The 18991-nt window shown below is 39.7% G+C and overlaps 1 protein-coding gene across 3 annotated transcripts in view; it reads left to right on the top strand.

The window, feature by feature from the left end:
* The first annotated feature begins 4035 nt into the window (after positions 1 to 4035).
* The window catches only part of ahnak (AHNAK nucleoprotein), a 37529-nt gene continuing 22573 nt past the window's right edge, over positions 4036 to 18991 (top strand). For all 3 annotated transcript variants that reach the window (XM_044205253.1, XM_044205254.1, XM_044205252.1), the window contains exons 1-5: positions 4036 to 4292; positions 11934 to 11997; positions 17549 to 17607; positions 18406 to 18562; positions 18682 to 18908. In XM_044205253.1, the coding sequence (XP_044061188.1) occupies positions 18406 to 18562; positions 18682 to 18908 (384 nt within the window). In that variant the 5' untranslated portion in view covers positions 4036 to 4292; positions 11934 to 11997; positions 17549 to 17607. The remainder of the gene's footprint in view (positions 4293 to 11933; positions 11998 to 17548; positions 17608 to 18405; positions 18563 to 18681; positions 18909 to 18991) is intronic.

Raw genomic sequence — 18991 nt, 5'->3', positions numbered from 1 at the left:
GGCAACAACAGCCACACCTCAGATGCAAAAAGTCAAACGTGCATGGAGCTGAGCAAACAGGTGCAGTAGCAGGACACTTGATGTGTGAAGAGGATAATGATCCTTTTCACAGATTAAGTTCTGTAGCAATATAAATAATCTCTGCAGTCAATAAAATTATGCAATAAATGTTGTTCACCTACTCATTCACAGAATATGTCTTCAGAAGTTTCAGAGCCCTGTGTTTTATGTTGTGTTAAGAACATTTCTACTGTCTTTTAGCATTGTTTATTTAAAACACTGTTGCAGTCCAAAGAGTAAAACAATACCACACTTCATGCAGAGTTCTTGAGGGTTTCTGCTTATCTTGCACATGGTTGGGATTACTCTTTCACTTTTATCTCAGTGTGCACACAATTACAGATAGATACACACATGTATGCACACAAACAGTGGGTCTTCTTTTTGTGGGAGAGCTGCACCCTGTTTTTGAGAGAAAACAAAATCCAAGCTCTCTTGACTCATAGTGGTGAAATGAGGTAATATTAGTGTGTGTGTGTGCCACACCCTGTTCGATCTCTACAAAGCCACGCAGTAACTTCCCCTGTGTTTGCTCTACTCCTTACATGTTGTTTGCTATTTCACCTCACTGAGCACAGGTGTGACATGTTGACGAGGAAGTATGGGGTGCTTCGAGGACGTTGAGCATTGGTGTGAACAAGCACACACATACATTAACAAACATATATGTACAAACATCCACATCCCACATGACATCCCATTTGCAAAACTGGATGCACATACATATCCTAAATCAGTGATTCCCAACTGGGGGGACTTGTACCCATGGGTGTTCTTCAGTAGTTGCAAGGGGTATGTGGAAAGATTATAGGGTAACTCAACTAATAAAAGAATTTAAGGGTGTGAAATTAAGGTTTGATTGAAAAATATACTCCCATATATTGCAACAAGTCCTCCAACCCATACAACCACATAGGTAATTTGTTCCTACCCTATAATACTTAATAGACCCACAGGAACGTTTCCTAAATTAGCGCCCCTACCGGTAGCAGTTGAGGACAGGCTGTAAGATGAGAACGGGCTGCAAGCAAACATTTCGTAAATCACGTGATGTTACACACATGGTTAATATTGTGAAACTGTTGCAGTCTGGTTAGGTTTAGGCAAAAAAACTAAAGGTTAGGCTTAGGAAAAGATCACTGACTTTTGGTTTCACACGGGACAGCTCTTTATACTTCGTCACCTGACTTCCTGGTTTGCTCCTGTCATAATTACAACGACCACTATAGGTCGCATCCTACAATAAATGTAAACATGGGTCGTAATACGCTGCTTGCACAAACGACTTATATAGACGTTTTTCGTCAGCGGTAACACCTAAACACTACGTGTTGCAATTGAGAGTGTGTGAAAGCTAATTAGGAAGTGAGCAGAGAGGTCAAAATGATGGATAAAAATGGAGCATAGGTTCCCAGGGTTCTATGCTCCCAGAGTCCTATGTTCCCCAGCTCAATATCCTCTTAATATGATGCATTAAGGAGACTTTTCAATGGGTTTTATGTTCTTAGCAATGTTTTTCCTTAGGCTATATGTCCAATGTATGTTTCCCTGGGCCAATATGTTGAAATCACCCACCTACAGCTCATAGCCTATATGTTATAGTCCTTGAAACCCATACCCTCAAATTTGAGGGCAGGACAGTTTTCTTGACTTTAGACATTGATATCTCCACAATGGCTGAGCAGATTTTTACCATTCAACCTGCATTTGAAATGTCCATCTCCATTTGTTCTTTTGTAATTTGAACTGCGAAGATAGTCCTTACTTATAGCCCTTTGACATAGGACCCTGGGAACATAGGGATAAGCCTGTTGAAATACCCAGTTAAATAATGGATAAATGGTTAAAATAGCTAAAAGTAATAGATAAACAGTTGAAGTAGTTAAAAGTAATGGATAAATGGTTGAAATAGTTAGCTAAATGTAATGAATAAACAGTTGAAACAGCTAGCTAAAAGTAATGTAGAAATGGTTTAAATAGTTAGCTACAAGTAATGGGCAAATGGTTGAAGTAGTTAATAGATAAATGGGTGCAACACAGCAAAAAGAAAGAGATAAATGGTTGAAAAGATAAATGTAATGGCTTAATGGTTGAAATGTTAAGCTTCAGCTACTCCAAGTGGTAGTAGTATAAATGCAAACTTGAACAAACCAACCTAAACGTTAATTGTGTGAAAAAACTATAGTAACCACTTAAATATTAACAGCTTTAAATAAAATCCGGTTTAAAATCAGTTCAAATGTAGAAATTTGGAACATGACGGGTGGTGTTGATAGGGCTGTGGGGTACATCTGACAAAAAAAGTTGGGAATCACTATCCTAAAATAGTGTTGCAGTTACAGAATGTTTTATCAGACATTTTCATCTAGGAGCATGTAAGGTCTCATTTGCTGACCCAATATTACCTGTAATCCCAGGCTGAATTTGTCTGAGGCAACACCCTGTACGACTGTCTCAAAAGCTCATGTCATTTCTTCTTTTCTTTCTCCACCACACTGAAACAGATGGACAAATTCAACATCGCCGTTGTATAACTCTTAGTGATCTTTTGCAATGTTTTGAGTTTTCTAAAATAAAAGTCACAAAGTGTGGAAAAATTATTTTTTTTTAAATTGGAGATGAGTAAGGCAGAGCCCTGTTTGCTTTGGCTGGCCCTGCATTAGAGCTTGTAGAGACAAAGCCTGTGTCTCTGTGCAGACTGAATCATGCGCAGCAGTACTGTGAGAGAGAAAAACTGAAACATCATTCAGTACATCATGGCTGTAATGTATTCTTAAAATACTTAAATTAACCGTAGGCTGTAAGAGAAACAGTACCTATTCCAATAAGACAAGTTTCATTCATGTGACACTGGCTATTACAAAATTATGCAGGGAAGAGAGTATGTTATTCCTACTGACAATTATTGAGATTACTATTACAATTGCTATTTTCTGGTTATGAAATGGTGGAGCAAAATAACAAACTATGCAAAGCATGATTTCAAAATCCTGCCTCACATACTGAATACGTTTTAAAATCAAAAACAGAAATAAAGTTATTTAATGGTTACAGCTATTACAATTCAGTAGGCCTTGGTTCAGGGTGGGCATTGTTAAAACAAAAAACTTCAGAAAATCCTGTCTATGTAAATGCCTTTTGTATGTAAGTAAAGGACTCACTCCTGAGCCATTTTGTTAATGATAACTTTTTGTCCGTTTGTGTGCAGTAGTTTAAATGCTGTAATAACATGTTTATTACATTGTCCATCATATGATACCCATTTTGTGGTGTGTTACTCAGTGTACTTCATTCTTATTCTAAAATGTGAAACAAAAACTGATATAAAAAACAATTTAAAAGAATTTTATTTTGCTTGAATAGATTATAGAATGACAAGAAGTAAAGAAAAAAGATACAGCGGATTTTGACAGCTGCGCTGATCATTGTGTAAGCATTTATACAAGGCAGTTAAAGGCCGCCTCTTGTGCATGGGTGTCAGTTGGGTAGAGTGAGGTGTGTCATGTGCCTTGAATTAGATTAAAACAGTCAAAATGCCATCTTCCAGTTTTTTAAAATTATTATTGGCAGCAAAGATTAAGAAAAAAATCTCCAAAGCCATACCGAACGAGTTTTTTGCTTGAATAATATATTTGGCTCAAAAAAATATCTTCTCAGTCAGTGCTAGTTGCTCACTTTGCCAGTAAGTCCTTTTGATGAAAGCTGTTTCAAAAGCACTAACTGCTGGTAACATTTTGGTGATAAGTGTAGGTACCTATGGACATTTAATGTAGTTATTTTATAGTGAATTAACATTTCTTTTAATTTTTTAAAGCAGAAGTTACTTTTCCTGTTGCATGTCATTGGAGCCCTCTATGTGAAGCGATGGGTGGTCCCACGGCTGCTGAAATCCACTCCCTGGCACCGGTCCCCTCCCCTGCACTCTCCTCCCTCTGCAAACCAGGAGCCCTGCCCAGCTCCCTGTCCAACCACTCTGCTCAGCCCAGAGGAGCAGCCACACAGAAAAAAAGTTTAAATCAACTTAGAGCAGAAGAGGGAGGGAGAGAGGGGGGAGAAAACGCCCTGGAAATTTGGTTGATCGAGAAATAGGAAAAGAGTGACAGAATCCTAACAGACAGCAAAGTTGTGACTGGAAGAAGTGCTTTTCTTGGGCTGGGGAGAAGCAGAGAGGACACGTTTTCAAGGATGCTCAAGCTTGTGTGAGACTTCTTGGGCGCGAAGACTGCGCACAGGTAAAGATGCATTTCTTTTCTTTGCTCAGATTGAAGTGAATATTTTTTTTAACTGTGTTTCTGAACTTTGTTGCCAGCTGTGCTTTGTTTCAAACTTATGTATGCTAAAACAAATAGCAAATCACTTGCAATAACTTTGTCAAAGTTTAAACAACTAAGTTGCAAAACTGTCAGTTATCTGTCCAACATTCCTGTAATATTCCAATGTTCATTTGTAGTGAGTGTGTGTATCAGTAGTAAGATTACAGTGACTTTGTCCTACTTTATTACATATGTTTATCTCCTGTGGTATCCTGTGATTTTTCCTAAAGGGAAACTTTATATGAAGTGAAAACGTGTATTATTACTTAAGTGTTTTTCTGTAAAGGGGTTAAATGGCAGTTATTTTGTGTTAATATCATCAAGTTTTAAATACTGATTTAAAATAGCGCAGGACATGAGAGGTGGGTGTGTACCCACAGTCACCACATGAATGCATAGGACTTGACTGGAGTTGCGCACTTCACTTTTCCTTTAACTGCACACAAAGGTTGTTATCCAAGGTGCATTTAAGTACTGAACCCACTGTTGTAGAAAGAATATAGGGTTTCTTTGTATGATTTTAGTCCTTTTACAATTAAGAGGTACCACCCAAAAGCCCTCTATTTGTGTAGTGCTTTGACTATTGTGCAACGTGGATGTCCTTTGCATACACATAATCCCTAGTTGTTGGGATAGCAAACTTTTTTTAACAACACTGGAATATCCCACACACTAGATGAAAGTTGAATAGAAGAAGTGCTGAAAAGACAAAAGAGTAAGATTGTTTGTGTAGATGTTATCATTCAGGTGTTTCTCTTATCTGTCCAATAACCTTTGGTAAGACTTGGAAGTTTAAAAAGTAAAGGTACTTCCTTATGAGAGCCTGCAGCAATAATCTTGGGTGTGGATTCCTCTCTTTCAACTCCCTCCACCCCTCCTTTTTTTGCCTCCCTCCCTTCTTGCTTCACTGTCTCCTCACAGAGGCACACCCTTTACAGCCGAAAAAAGCAAAAGTAAAAAACCCATACATGCTACAGACGGTTGTCGCAGTAGGTCACGTCCAAAATTGCTTTATGAGGTCTCCTGAGGGTTCCAGCAAAATGAAAAGTACTGATCAGAATGTTTTCTCTGCCTATCCACTATGTTGCAGGGTGATGTATAATTATCAATCATTTGGAATAATGAAAATCTCATATATGGGCCTGGCCTTTTTAATGCAGTCTTCTTTTGTGGAATGGGGTGAACTTGTCTGATGGTTTTTGATATGATATAAACCAGCTAGTGTTACTTTAGAGAAAGTTGGAAACTTTTTATGACTTAATTTGTTAAGTCTTGGGCAGCGAGAGATTTCTCTTTCTTTCTTTTACCTCGGGTCTCTTAGCCTGGGCTCCGGGCCAGGGTGTGCAGGGGAGGAGAGAGGGGAGGAAAGGAGAAGGAGGGACGAGGACAGGGAAAGAGAGTCAGGGAGTGAGTTAGTGAGGGGGGATGGGTGGGGTGGGGGAAAGGAGGGGGGTAATGGAATGTAGTGGTTTGGAAAGACAAGCTAATTGAAACCAGGTTTGAGGCATAGACGGGGGAGCTTAGACTTCGCACATTTGGAGAAAGAGAGAAACGTAGTTTATCTGCCCAAAAAGTTTCTGCCTAACTTAACGTACATATTTAAAGAATAAACAGCATCTTTCCAGGTGTGGTTCAAACTTGAATCATTACATATAGTCTGGTCTGTGATTGATATAATGTGTTTGTTCAAGTTGAGAAAAAAGCAGATCCACACCAGACAACTTCCTTTGTTGACCTTCGGTTGAAAGTCAAATTTCTCTATGTGTAGTTGCCTGTCCTCCACAGCTCCCTCCGGCCACACCCAAAAATCATTTCAGCGTAGTGTTAGGGAGAGCTGCTTTTTGCTCCGCTCTGCACAGTCTTTTCTACAATGCGCACTTAACTCATATTGAGCGCCCCACAGTTGTAAATGTCTGGCATTTCTCAAACTGCTCTTGTCAAGGTGACTGACTGTGACACAGACTGCTTAAAGAGCCAAATGGTGAGACAGGGCTGAAAGGTCTTCGGGTAGTAGGTTGTCATTTAAGCTATAATATGTGTAGTGTTGAAAAATTCATGTTTTACTTGGTGATAATATGGCACAAAGTACTGTATTACATATGTTACTCTAGGTGTAGAGTTTTGCTGCAAGCAAAGCTATGATACTTATACAAACATAATAAATATGGAACACATATGTCAAGCGCTGAAACTTTCAGAACTGGTTCCTGACTGCCTGCAGCAAAAGCGCTTGTCGGTTAACAGGGCCTCATCTTGGCCTGGGGCGGATACTGTTTGTCTAAATACTTGCACTGTCTACCAATGCAGCAGTACAGAGGCTACATTATGTTGTCGCCTAAGACATTTGGAATTCCAAAAAAAAAAAATGTTGTGAAATTTTATAGAAGCTTTACTGATCAAATCTTGCTGACGCTTGGTGGCACTCTTGCTGATTTTGTTGCACTTGCCACCCATGTGACAAACAGCATCTTACTAGCCTGAAGAAAAGGACATGCCTCATGACTGTTTGGAATCATAGCTCGACCATGTTAAGTTATTTATCACAGAGCTCTACCAGTACCACATAATAAAATTTCTTGCCGTGTCAACTGGCCATAGTGGAGAGAGGAGTGGTGTTACTCAGCCGTGCCAGTGTGAAACGGAAAGTAACTGGTCTCTAGCACACTTCCTCTGCCATTTCCTCATGGGTTTGTTGAGTGGGTGGTTAGAAGAAGGGACAGCATCAAGAGGTGAAAAGAGGGCAGTGGATGTAGTGAATAAGCTGAAAGAAGGGAAGGGGATTGCAATCAAACTATAGCTTATTTCTTTTCACACTTGGACATCCTGAAGTCCCACCCTAGAAATTGGTTAAATAAAACAACAGCAAATTTGTGGATACACAACTGCTCCAGAGAGGGAAGTTTAGTTTTCCTCCAGCTACAAATAAACATCTAACTGTAGTGTACGATTTTAGAAAGTCTTTCTAGGCCACCCAGCAGCCACTCCCTTTTCATCCATCCAGCTCTGGTTTGGAATGTTTCAGCATGTCCTCAGTATGCACTGAGAAGCATCTATCATTAGCATTGCTTGCCTTGTTGTTGAGAAATAGTGATTTGAGAAGTATGATGAGACAGTCATTAGAAGTCACACATAATACCCCTGTAAGTCACACCATGCACATGCATGCAATTCAGACTTGTTTATTGTAGCTTCAAGCTTTGTGGGACTTTTACAAGCATGGAATTTAAAAAGGGTGTGAAAATTTTCTGACAAGCCAATAACTTTCACCACTGCTCTGCCAAACAGCTGCAATATGAAACCATCCAAAAACAATAAATCTGACATAAATGTAAGTACTGCTCAATCTACCTGCCCCCCACTAACTGTCTGACTTACACCCCAACCCCCACAAATGCCATTATATTGCCTTGCTAAAGGAATGACACACAGCATCTGTTACTCCAAACTCTATTTGCAATGAGGCTGCCAAAATGTCAGGGCAGCAGGGCTTGGAATGTAAATTTAGAAATACATTCAGCTTTGTTTAGGTTTTCTTTATCTGGCACAAGATACTCAAGGATGGCACTCATCACAATCCAACAGTCTCTCTTGTTCTAAACAACTCTGCACTACTCTGGTGTGGTCTGAATGTTAAGTATGAATACATATCCTAACGCTGTGCTTATGCTTCATGTTCTACAGCTAAGTCTTATGTTACATTCTGTTGCTATGGTATCCATACAGCCCTCCTCTTAACCTTCTTGTCTCCTGCTCCATGAATGGACTTGCATTTATTCCTGTTCAAACAGCAACTGTGGAAGACTGAAACAAACCCTAACCAAGCCAAACTAAATTGAGCTGAAGTTGGTCGGTTAAATGGCATAGCCTATATAAGGTTGCTATGGATGTCTGTAAAGCTCTCGTGATCTCTATTTATGTGGCGGAACTGTGTAAACTTCACTCTCCTCTCCTCTCTATCTAGTGTAATTGTTATGCCAGTTAAAAATTTGCATCCTCAATTTATTCTGCAGCTCTGCTTGTCTTCATCTTATTTTTTACTTTGTTCGTTGCTCAATGTTCTTGGCTCTGAAAACGCTGTAGGCACCACCCCAGGACCACTTCTCATTTCAGAACTTCAACTGCGGCCAAAATATTTTGTTTCGTTTTGCAAAAATGTTACTTGTGTTTCATTTTGTGTTTTTTTTTGCATAGCCCAATATTATATGATGTCTTAGTGGGATTCATAGGCCCACAACAGCGACAGTTTATGATGCAGCTTAAGTTCCTAAGAAGACAAGAAAAATCTCCCCTTAAAACCTCAGCGCATAAGGAAAAAATGGAAGAAACCCTGGGAGAGGGAATTCAAAGTGCGACCCTCCCTCCTTGGATGAAAAGGGGTGTAATAGAGAACACTGAGTAATGATAGGAACCATGAGTTATCTGGTATTTACCACCTCATACAGCATAGAACCTTTCTTTTAAATATTTTACATGAAAATGTAATTTACATGAAAATAATTTACATGAAAATCAAGACATAGTTGACGTGTACTCTCAACAAAACCCCCGGTCTTGTTTGTGATCTCATATAGACATTACTTCAGTTTTTCCACTTTGTGCACGAATCCTGCCAAAGTCACGATGGTTTAATCAGTACCAGGCCAAGTTGGCGTCAGTGGGCAGGCTTTGGTCTTATGCAGGACTTGTGGTTTGGTTTAGGGCTAGTTGGACTATGGAGTGCAGAAAAGAACCATTTATTTTGACGCGCATTCCTTTTATATGCGTCACACATGCAAATCCTATCTGCGTTTTTGGGCGATGAGTGAACCTACATTGGGGCCTGTTATGTCTCTTTTTGTATTTGTTGTACTTGCTGCGTCAAAATACAATGGAGATAGAGGAACAGGGAGTCTATTCTGTTTTGACAACATGACTGATTTGGTCACTGCTCCTCTTTCCCTCTCTGCACTGAGGCCTTTTTATTTGTTCATAATCAAATTTTATTATTCATCAGCACTGCTGTGCCTGATTCACTTACAACTGAGCTTTAATCATTGTCACACTCCTCCTGTTTTCTGTTCACCAAATTGATTGGATTTGGCAATCAACCTGATGGATTAACTGTAGCCACTTTGATCAGTTTCCAGGGTGCTGTGACCTACTTAAGAACAAACTGTGATGGTGGTGAGGATGTGAAAATGGATAGCAGCGAAGTGTAGAGTGCTGTTTGTTGCATCTACCTGGTGCACAGGTGGAGCCAACTAAAATGATGATGATAATAATCGTGATATTGTTGATGAAAATGGGATTTGTTCAACCGATCCTGTGTTGCTTCTCAGCATTCATTTGAGAATGTGTTTTAGGGTGCCATTAAATGTGCATATCTGACTGAATGTGGTGTTCTTGTTATTTGAGCAGAACCTGTAGGTTGGGGGGTGTGGTGGACTGACTGCAGGGGTGTAGGCACTCAGGCAGGGTGCAGGGTGGGCGTCATAGAATAGAGCTGGAATCATAGAGAAAGAGGACATTTCTTTGGAGTTAGTCACTGCGGGGAGAGGCTGGGCTCCCTTCCAGCTGGCCTGACAGCTCTATCAAGGAATGTGTGTGACTGGAGGCCTGGGTGGGGCTGTGCACCGAGCTGCTCCCTCTGCAAGCAGATCACAGAGGCAAAGCGATGTGATCTGCCTCGTGGACTGTGGCGTGGTATTTCAACTCTTCAACACAGCATGTATTTTCATATGCTTTCCACACTGTTGGTGACCGCACTTTACCTTACTGTGCATGCCTTTGTGTGTGTATTGAGAACACACAAGTGGGGTGACTGGTTTCTTATCTTTTGAGTTTGTATACTCAGATATGGCCATTGTAAAAAATTCTACTTGCATGAGACTATATTTGTTTTTTTACATCCTATGTCTAGACGTTTTAGCAAAAATTAGTCATGACTGTCAGAGATCTCACATACCCTTTATCTAATTTTGTTTTTGGCATCAGTGATCTACATAAATCTATCTCACATTACCTTTAGATTGATACTTGTACCTTTAAAAAATTTACCTTTGTCATTCAGTCAGCCCTTAACCTGAATTACTCCCGACATGGCAGTCTGATTAATACCTCTGTAACAAGTATGGGCTGGAGAGTGTACACAGCTGCTGTGGTGCAAGTCTCCCTACACAAACATCATGACATCCACATACCATGTACATTTATCTATCCATCTATTTAAGTATAGGACCTGTTCAAAAAGGCAATCAACAACAATGCATTCTTAGGCAAAACTTTAAAGCGTTTTACAAGCTTTGCACCAATGTCACCAAAGGGGCACATACTCACTCACACACTCTTTATTGCATTTAGTGTTTAGCATAGGACTGTTTAGAAATGGTTTCAGAGTCTCACAAACACAGCCATTTGGCATAATTTTCACCAAAGTAATGAAAAATGTAGTTTATTGAAGCATGGGGGACTGGGGAAGGGGAGGTTAATGATGGGGTTTGAGAGCCTGCCTCAGAAGAATTTTTCTGAGGGACATGTTCCCACCGGTAGATGCCTGTCTGTACACACATCAAGTCTGGTTCTGTTTGTACTGAGAGTGACAAAGAGAAGGCTTTGTTTCATAATATGCCGGTGGGTTGAAGCAATAATCTGAGTAAGTCCTGTAAGATTTTGGGCTAGCCAGAGTGGGTAAAAGTTGATTTACTTGGATTGCAGAATGACAATTAGAATCCAAATGATGAATACAGTTGCAACAACAATATTGTATTGCTATATTGGCTTAGATGGCCCATTTCTGTTGTTATACTACAGTGGTTTTATACTTTACACCTTGGCAGTGCAATCTTGTCTCACAGTCATCACTTGAGAATTTGTATTTATTTTTATTTATCCTTTATTTAACCATGAAGGTCCCATGGAGATACAATATATCTTCTGCCAGGGAGTCCTGGTCAAGATGGTCACAAGCATATTTTTTGAGTTAATTTCCTTTTAGAATTCCTCTTGAACTGGATTTACTTCTTTTTAACTCTCAATTTCAAATTCCATCAAACTGAAATGGATCCTGGATAGATGTAGTGTGTTAGTGTGTCAGTCTATCTTCTCATCTGCAGAAGTGAGGGCCACACCAAACGAGTAACTGAACATATTTACTTAAAGGGAGTCTTTTGCATCATTACTTGCTAGTGTCAATACTGCTATTGGTTGGTTAATTATTAAAGACTCTGAAAGCTCTGATTGATCATGGTAGGTCCACTGAGCATGTACATTAAGATGCCATGAGTAAATCCTGACTGTAACTGTATGTGGCTTTGTGTGGCATATTGGGACACACCTCTTAATGCAACAGTGACTTGTATGTAAGGAATATGTTACGTTTTCCGTTAATCATGCGACTGAAACATGGTGTGTTATTGCATAAGAGAGCAGCTTAATGAGTTCTGGATAGGTTTCTTTTGTATCACCCATGATAACGGTAAAACTTCTTGAGAGGAGCCTTAAAATACTAAATGTTCTTGTCATTTAAGTCATTTTAATCATGTAATGTAAATCCCAATCCTGTTTTTGTTTTTCTGTCAACAGAAGTCAACAATACAAGAACCACAGCATCAGACTGAAGCCCTTGGCCTTGCTTGAGCAATCCAAGGTAAGTGTCCTTGTGACATAATGCAAGAGATCCACACAACATATCTGTTACTGATTAAGTAAAGGAAAGGAAACTAAAGTTCTTATTACTCATCACTCTACTCCAAGGCCATCCAGTCAGTGTCACCTTACAACAGCGTTCAATTATGCGGCCAGACACCAAACCTCTGTTGCAAAGTTTGTTGCAAAGCCTCCTTTGAACCTGAAGTCACCGCCATTCAGCTGTGAATGGCCTGCCTTGTGGAAACCTGACACTTGGCTGCTTCTGCTCCTTCTTTGCACCCCTCCCTCCTCCCCCCAGCCACCACCTGTTCTGCTTGAACCCCTTCCCCTTCTTATAAAACAACCCTGTCAAAAAGCTTGACAAGCTCACGCTGTTTTAACTGTTTGTAGTCGGCAGCTGTGGACGATTTAGTCCTCACGAGTGGAGAGAGAACTAGCGAAGGCAGCAATACCAAACCCAAACTGTATGCAGGCCAATGGCAGGCCATAAGAGAGCCATATCCTGAAATGCTCTGTGGTTGCACTCTAGTTAACATAAGCTTTTGTCTGGCTGGCTGGCTGTCCCCACGTCCCCCCTTGCTCAACACACATACCAGGCCATAATAAAACATGACAGATAAACAAGCTCATCTGTTGCCCTCACTGTCTCAGTGGTTACCTTCAATGCTAACTGTAAAAATCTCATTTTGTTTGTTCTTCAAACATGAAAGCTTTTGATAACATCACTAATCAAATTTAAGCACATGTGACATCAGGAATGTCACTCTTAGGCATGTCGGAGAAATGAAAAAGAAAGAATAGAGGACTAGTTGATTGTCATGTTGCCTGATTGTTTTGAGTCACAGACTGCCTGTCTTATGATCCCAAGAACAAATGCTTACTTATTTAGCATCTGTTTACAACACAATCCATATCTAATCATATGATCTACAAGTTAATTGTTCCTCTGTGCTCTATTTCAAAAATATGTTATGCTATGTTAGGGCATATTCTAAGCATGTATAAAGAGGGGGATTCTTATACTTGAGGCTGATTTTGATTTTAAAAAATGAAGACAGAGAGAAGTCTGTAAATATTCAGGATGTCCTTTGCACAGCGTGGTGTTGTAAGCTGCTGAAGAGACTCTTCAGAGATAGCCCAGTATTTCACTTGGCTGTTTTCTTCCCCCTCTTACTTTCAATTTATAGGCTAACATTCCACAGAGCAGTTTCCCAACCATTCCTCTCCATTTCCCACTTGCTATCTCTCCCACTTTCATTTTTTTTTACCATTTCCTCTTCTTTCCATCTCCCTCCCTCTCTCTAAGTTCCTTCCTTCCCTCCTATATTGCTGTGAGCCTCAGCTCCTCCCTGCAGCTTGCTGCCAGAAATATGTCAAAGTTGTGAGAACAGGAACAGCTCAAATAGTTCACTCACGATCAGAGCGAGGGTAAAACGTGGGAGGAGGAAAATAAGTTTTAAGTTTTAATATGAAAGGTAATTATGTATGAAAATAGATAGACGGATGGGAAGGAAAACAAAGATAGAGAGAGAAAGTAAGAGAGTTGTGTCCTGACGTTGTCCCTTTGAGTGCAAGACGGAGAAATAAGAATAAGAAAATTGTTTTCTCTCCTTTGCTCTTGGGGAATGTTTGTGAACACATGGATGTTGCTTTGCCCTTCCCTCTATGAGCCTGTTATTTCCCCTAAAAATGTAATCCAGCCAACAATAATGTGTGCCTTGTTTGAGAGTTAAAATGCTTCATATTCACTGTCCCCCTCTCAAATGCTGAATCGTTCTATGCAATTTCAATAAGCCCTGAGAAGCATGTGGAAGAAAAAAAAGTGAGGGAACCAAGATCATATGAAAAGTTTGCCAGCTATTTTTGTCTGTTTTCACTGACTGAATGAAGAGAGGAGGTGGATGTGTAAAATGCACGCATTGTGACCCATGGGGGAAACAAATTCTTTTGGTTCAGTCCAAATACTCTCGGGCTGGGATCAGAAGGGCCTGGCTAAGATACTATAACTGGCAGTGTCAGTTGACCTGAGTGGAATCTGATCTACATGAGTTAATTGGGTAAAGCTGGGTCTTTGGCACTGCAAACTGCCTTGTTTGTCCCCTCCATACTCACACATTTCAGCCATGTCTGATGCATATAATGTTGTGGATATTGAAAGGCTTGAGGTCTTCATAGATTCATGTTACTAGCTTCGATCAAGTCACACTGACTGAAGACACTGAGATAGAAAGAGGGAGGAGGAAAGAGAGAGACTGATAGGGGGGAGAAGATCAGGTTGTAGATGCCTGCGAGTGATTGGTGTCATTGTTGGCATAAACACTGTCCCTATTATCACTCTCAGTGGCCCTGGCCCTTGTTATTCAGTTCTGAGAGTCTGCAAAAGGCTATTTTTGAGAGAGGGCTTAATATTACAAAGCATTGCATGCATTTTCCAGTATTCCAAATCATGCAGGACCAGTTTATTTATTGACTTGCGTTAATTGGTGTGCTGCTTGCTGTGTGCCCTTGGACAGGGTCCAAGGAGACCAGTTTGCAAATCACTCAGCATTCCAAACTGTCTGTTTATTAATGCTTTCTCACACACCCTAACTTTTACAAAAATTCTGCTCTGCTAATGGTTGAGATACAATTACATCAGGAGACAAACAGGTCAAAACATCAGTGTCGTCTTCTTCTAACCTTCTCAGTTGTTTAAAATACTGTATATTGGCAGTGTGGCCAATGGATAGCTGTTGACCAAGTGATGCTTGTTACAGACCCTTTTGAAACAGCTGTTTCTTTATCTTTGCCTCAGGTTCCTCTTGTTCCCAGCAGCTTGTTATCTTGCAGAACAGTGTGGCAGCTTTAGTGAATGGGGAAGGGATCTGTGGCTTACTGGTGTAATTATGTTATTTACAGTGGTGCAAAAATATTATAGAAAAAAAGTTTTCCTAAACAGAGAGACTTTATTCAGACCTTGAATTGGTGTTTGTGATCACATGGAAATCCAGCTTTACAACTACAATCCCAACAATGCATTCTTCCTCCCAAATGACTTCTTAATTTGTCTCCATCGACATGTTAGAGGCTGGTTGAGATAGTTTCGTATGAGTTGTCTTATCTTGTTTTATAATAAAGTGTATGTGAATTAAATGATCACTCACAGCTTGTTATGCATTATCTCAGCAATCTGACTACATGTCATCACCTTAAATAATAGTCTTAGAGGAGGCCTATGTTACGTACAGACAGGCGGGAGGCAACGAGATGGAGAAAACAAGGTTTATTGCAGCAGTGAGGCAAAATAGCAGTCAAATGAATAGACACACTGGAGTGTGGATACCGTCCTTCATGGGCTGTAGTTGCGGATCTGGAGCTGGAGAAACTCACACCAACGTACTGGTGTAGCAGGTCTGAGAAACGGGGAGTATTGAAGGCGAGGATAGCGTTCTAGTAATTCGGGAGTCCAACGATGTCTAGTTTGTCTGGAGTTTGAATCCATGTATCAACGAGACCAGACACTGACTGATGTGAGTGTGGAGTCTTTATACTGCTGGGGAGGTGATGGGTTTCAGGTGTGGGATTGAGACCAGGTGTGATAATTAGAACTCAGGTGAAGGCGTGCGTCATGACTGGGTGAGAGTGGAGCCTGGCGTATCCGTGACAGCCTACTTATCTCAGGGTGCAGATAGAGCCAAGACAAGCTAAGTGAATGGAAACAGATCACACAAACAAAGGAAGACACTATCAAGTGGAAAAAGGCATAATTTCTCCCCATGAAGAGCTGACCACCCAGAAGTTGTATCTTACAATGCTCTGAATAGGTATGGAGCAGAGTGACATAACTAGTAAAAATCCTCTATGGTCCCTTTCCAAGTTGGTCCCTAGTTGTTGTCAAGTCTACCCCATAAAAATACAGGCAACCACTATGACTCATATCCTGTTTATTTTGTGCCACCCTGTGGATAAGCAATTTATACTGGCTGATTACAGGCAAATAGACAATTTGCTGAAACCTATTGAATGGCTGCATAGTTTGGTGAGGTAAGCTGCAGCAGCAGAATGACTCTCTTCATTGAAATGACTGGTAATACAGCTTTGTCAGTGTCTCACGATGCAATATCCTTCAGCAAAAAAGTTTCAGTACTATCAAATATTGACTAGTTGCTGTTGGTATGATCAAGTCAAATGAAATGAATGTGAAAACACAGCACACTGAATGACCTTGCTGTTTTAAAGGAAACAATTTACAACAACAATCTGTGTTGTTTTGGACAGCAGGCAGCTTTTTCTAATACAGTTCCACTAATTATTATCTAGATTCTCTGTAGTCAGTCTGGAAACTGAGTTGTTGGTTCATGAATTGGACCATTAAATGGCTGGGCGGCTATAGTATAGATAATAGAAAGGGTAGTATGTTAATGTTAAGATTGGTGGTTTGATCCATGTGTCTTCACATACACGCAAAATATGCATGCAATGTAAAAACATGCAAACCACTGCTGGCTGGCTAGCGACACATGGCTCAGACAGCTTTGTGTAATTGAAGGTGTGGGTTGTGGAGAGTTTGGTATTAATAAAACAATGGGTTGTCTGTTCCAAAGAGGAGAGTGGGTAGGGCTAGTCAACATGTTTGAAGAGGCAGGTCTGAGAATGATGGAAAAAAACTTTATTATCTTTGTGATGGTTGCAAATGTGTTTACTACACATAAAGATAGACAGTTAGAAGACAGATAGAAAAGCTAAGTATGCCTGTAAATTGGCTTGATATGAACTTATAGAAATATTTAGAATTGTTGCATCATTTGCTTATTGAAAGGGATTCTGTATTAAGGCAAGCAATATTTAGTAAAGTCTAATAACTACACCCAATAAGTAACATTATATGTGCTTTTGTATTGCTCAGTACACCTTAAAGGTGATAAACTTTGTGATGCAGTGGTAGTCATCAATACAGTTACAACAAATATATGGTCAACCAAGAATGAAACTAATATGTAGCTGTTAATCATGAACAGAATAAGATTGATGTGCATTGTGTGTGTGAGCATATACTAATGTGTACTTGTTTTAGTATAAGACTACTGTTTGTAGATGTGCACGTGTGTTAAAGAGAGAGGGTGTGCGCTATCATATTGGTGTATGTGTTACTGTGCATTTATGTACCTCTGTGCGTGTTTTCAAAAGGCAAGGCCTTACAAATCTTTAACCATCATTGTTCCCTCTATTGACATTGGAGCTGGGGTGTAGGCGCAGGATTGGGCTGCTTTCCTCGGGGCAGGGTGTGGTCTGACTCCAACCAAATTTCCAAAACACAGAGCGCTTAGGAGGGAAGGAGCTGATGGTTTGGTGTTTGGGGGGGGGGGGGTTGTCTGAAAGGCTTTTAACACCATCTAGTGTTCACCATTGGGTCTTACAAGCCAGACCTACTTACAGAGCAGGGTTGGTGAATGTTTAATTCAGGCATATATAGGATTTGTCTTAAGGGTGAAAGAAGAACATTTTGTCTGAAATAAGCATTGTTTGCCATGAGTTTGTCTTAATGGTTATTATTATCTTTTTTTATGCAGGAAAACCAAGATAGAGTTTCTATCACACCAGGGCTTAAATAAAGGAAATCAAAAACAAGGTATTTTATAAAGTTAAAGCCACAATAAATCCCTTGTACTGTCTATATTTCTGGAACTGCCAAAATCAAAAAGAAATAAATAATAATGACGCAATAAATTCATTAATATGCCATTAAATGTACCAAAATAATATTAAAATGTATGTAGGCATTAAATAATTTCTAAAATGTGACACAAATTGATATTTCTGTTTTAATTTGCTTCTGTATTTATTTACATTTGTATAATTCCCCTATTCATCTTTTTTCCCATTTAATTTTCCATTTAATGTATTAATTTGTTCATTTATTCATTCATTTATTTATTGATTTGTGTTTTTTAAATGTATTTATTTATGTATTTATGTATGTATTATTTTCCCTTAGCATTTCCCCCCATTTATTTCCCTAAACGTCTTTTCTTTTTACATTTCTTTATGCATTTCTGCTTCATTATGCAAATGAGGGGGGCTGTGTGTCATGGGATAAATTTTTCACCTATTGGTTGATTGACATCAGAGTGCATAGATTGACTATACATGCCTTGCTGAGGGACAGTGGGCTCACAACTATCACACCGAGGATATTTACAGCTGGCTCCGACCATTACATTTAATAAATTATTTAATCCCTACATTTATTTTAATATTATTTTGGTGCATGTAATGGGATATTAATTAATTTATTTAGAGTCATTTATTTATTTATTTCTGATTTTGGCAGTTCCGGTCCTCCATAAAAATGCACATACTGTAAGTTCTTGCCAGCTACCTTGTGTTTTTTCTCTTAAACCCATTATTTGTATGGTGATGTTTACAGATGGCTGAAGAGGAGGAAACAAGGGAGGTTCTCTTTCCAGATTGGGAGGGTACAGATAAAACTGGCTTGACCATTGAACAGACAAGTGGAGGAGAGTTCTTTGTTAAGGAAGTGAAAGGAGAGTCACCTGCAGCACGGTCTGGAAAAGTATATGAAGGTAGCAAATTCCTTTTTTTCTCAAATCATCAAGTATGAAGTAAGGTTTGTCTCACCTACATGCTAATTTCTAGTATTCTTAACAGACTTTTTTTGCTGCTGTTTCTACTTAATTTATAGGTGACCAGATTGTAGGCGCCACTGTCTACTTTGATAACATGAGCTCAGAAGAAACAGCTGAGCTATTGAAGACATTGAACCGCCACAAGGTTGGTCTGAAACTACAAAACAAAGGAGACAAATCCCCTTACTGCTCGCCCTTGAGCACACCATGTCGTTCACCAATGGGCACCCTGACATGGGAAGGGAAGACCCGGTTTGGAGGTTCTAGTCCAGACATCATCCTTGTAAGTTCTTTTTAAAAATTATATTATTACTGATTTGTTTGTGGGGAAGCTACTGAACAAAATACATAGTATAATAACATTTC

Source organism: Siniperca chuatsi, linkage group LG8 (genome assembly GCF_020085105.1).
Source record: "Siniperca chuatsi isolate FFG_IHB_CAS linkage group LG8, ASM2008510v1, whole genome shotgun sequence".
In the NCBI taxonomy this organism is placed as follows: Eukaryota; Metazoa; Chordata; class Actinopteri; order Centrarchiformes; family Sinipercidae; genus Siniperca; species Siniperca chuatsi.
This window is presented reverse-complemented; position numbering and strand designations above follow the sequence as displayed.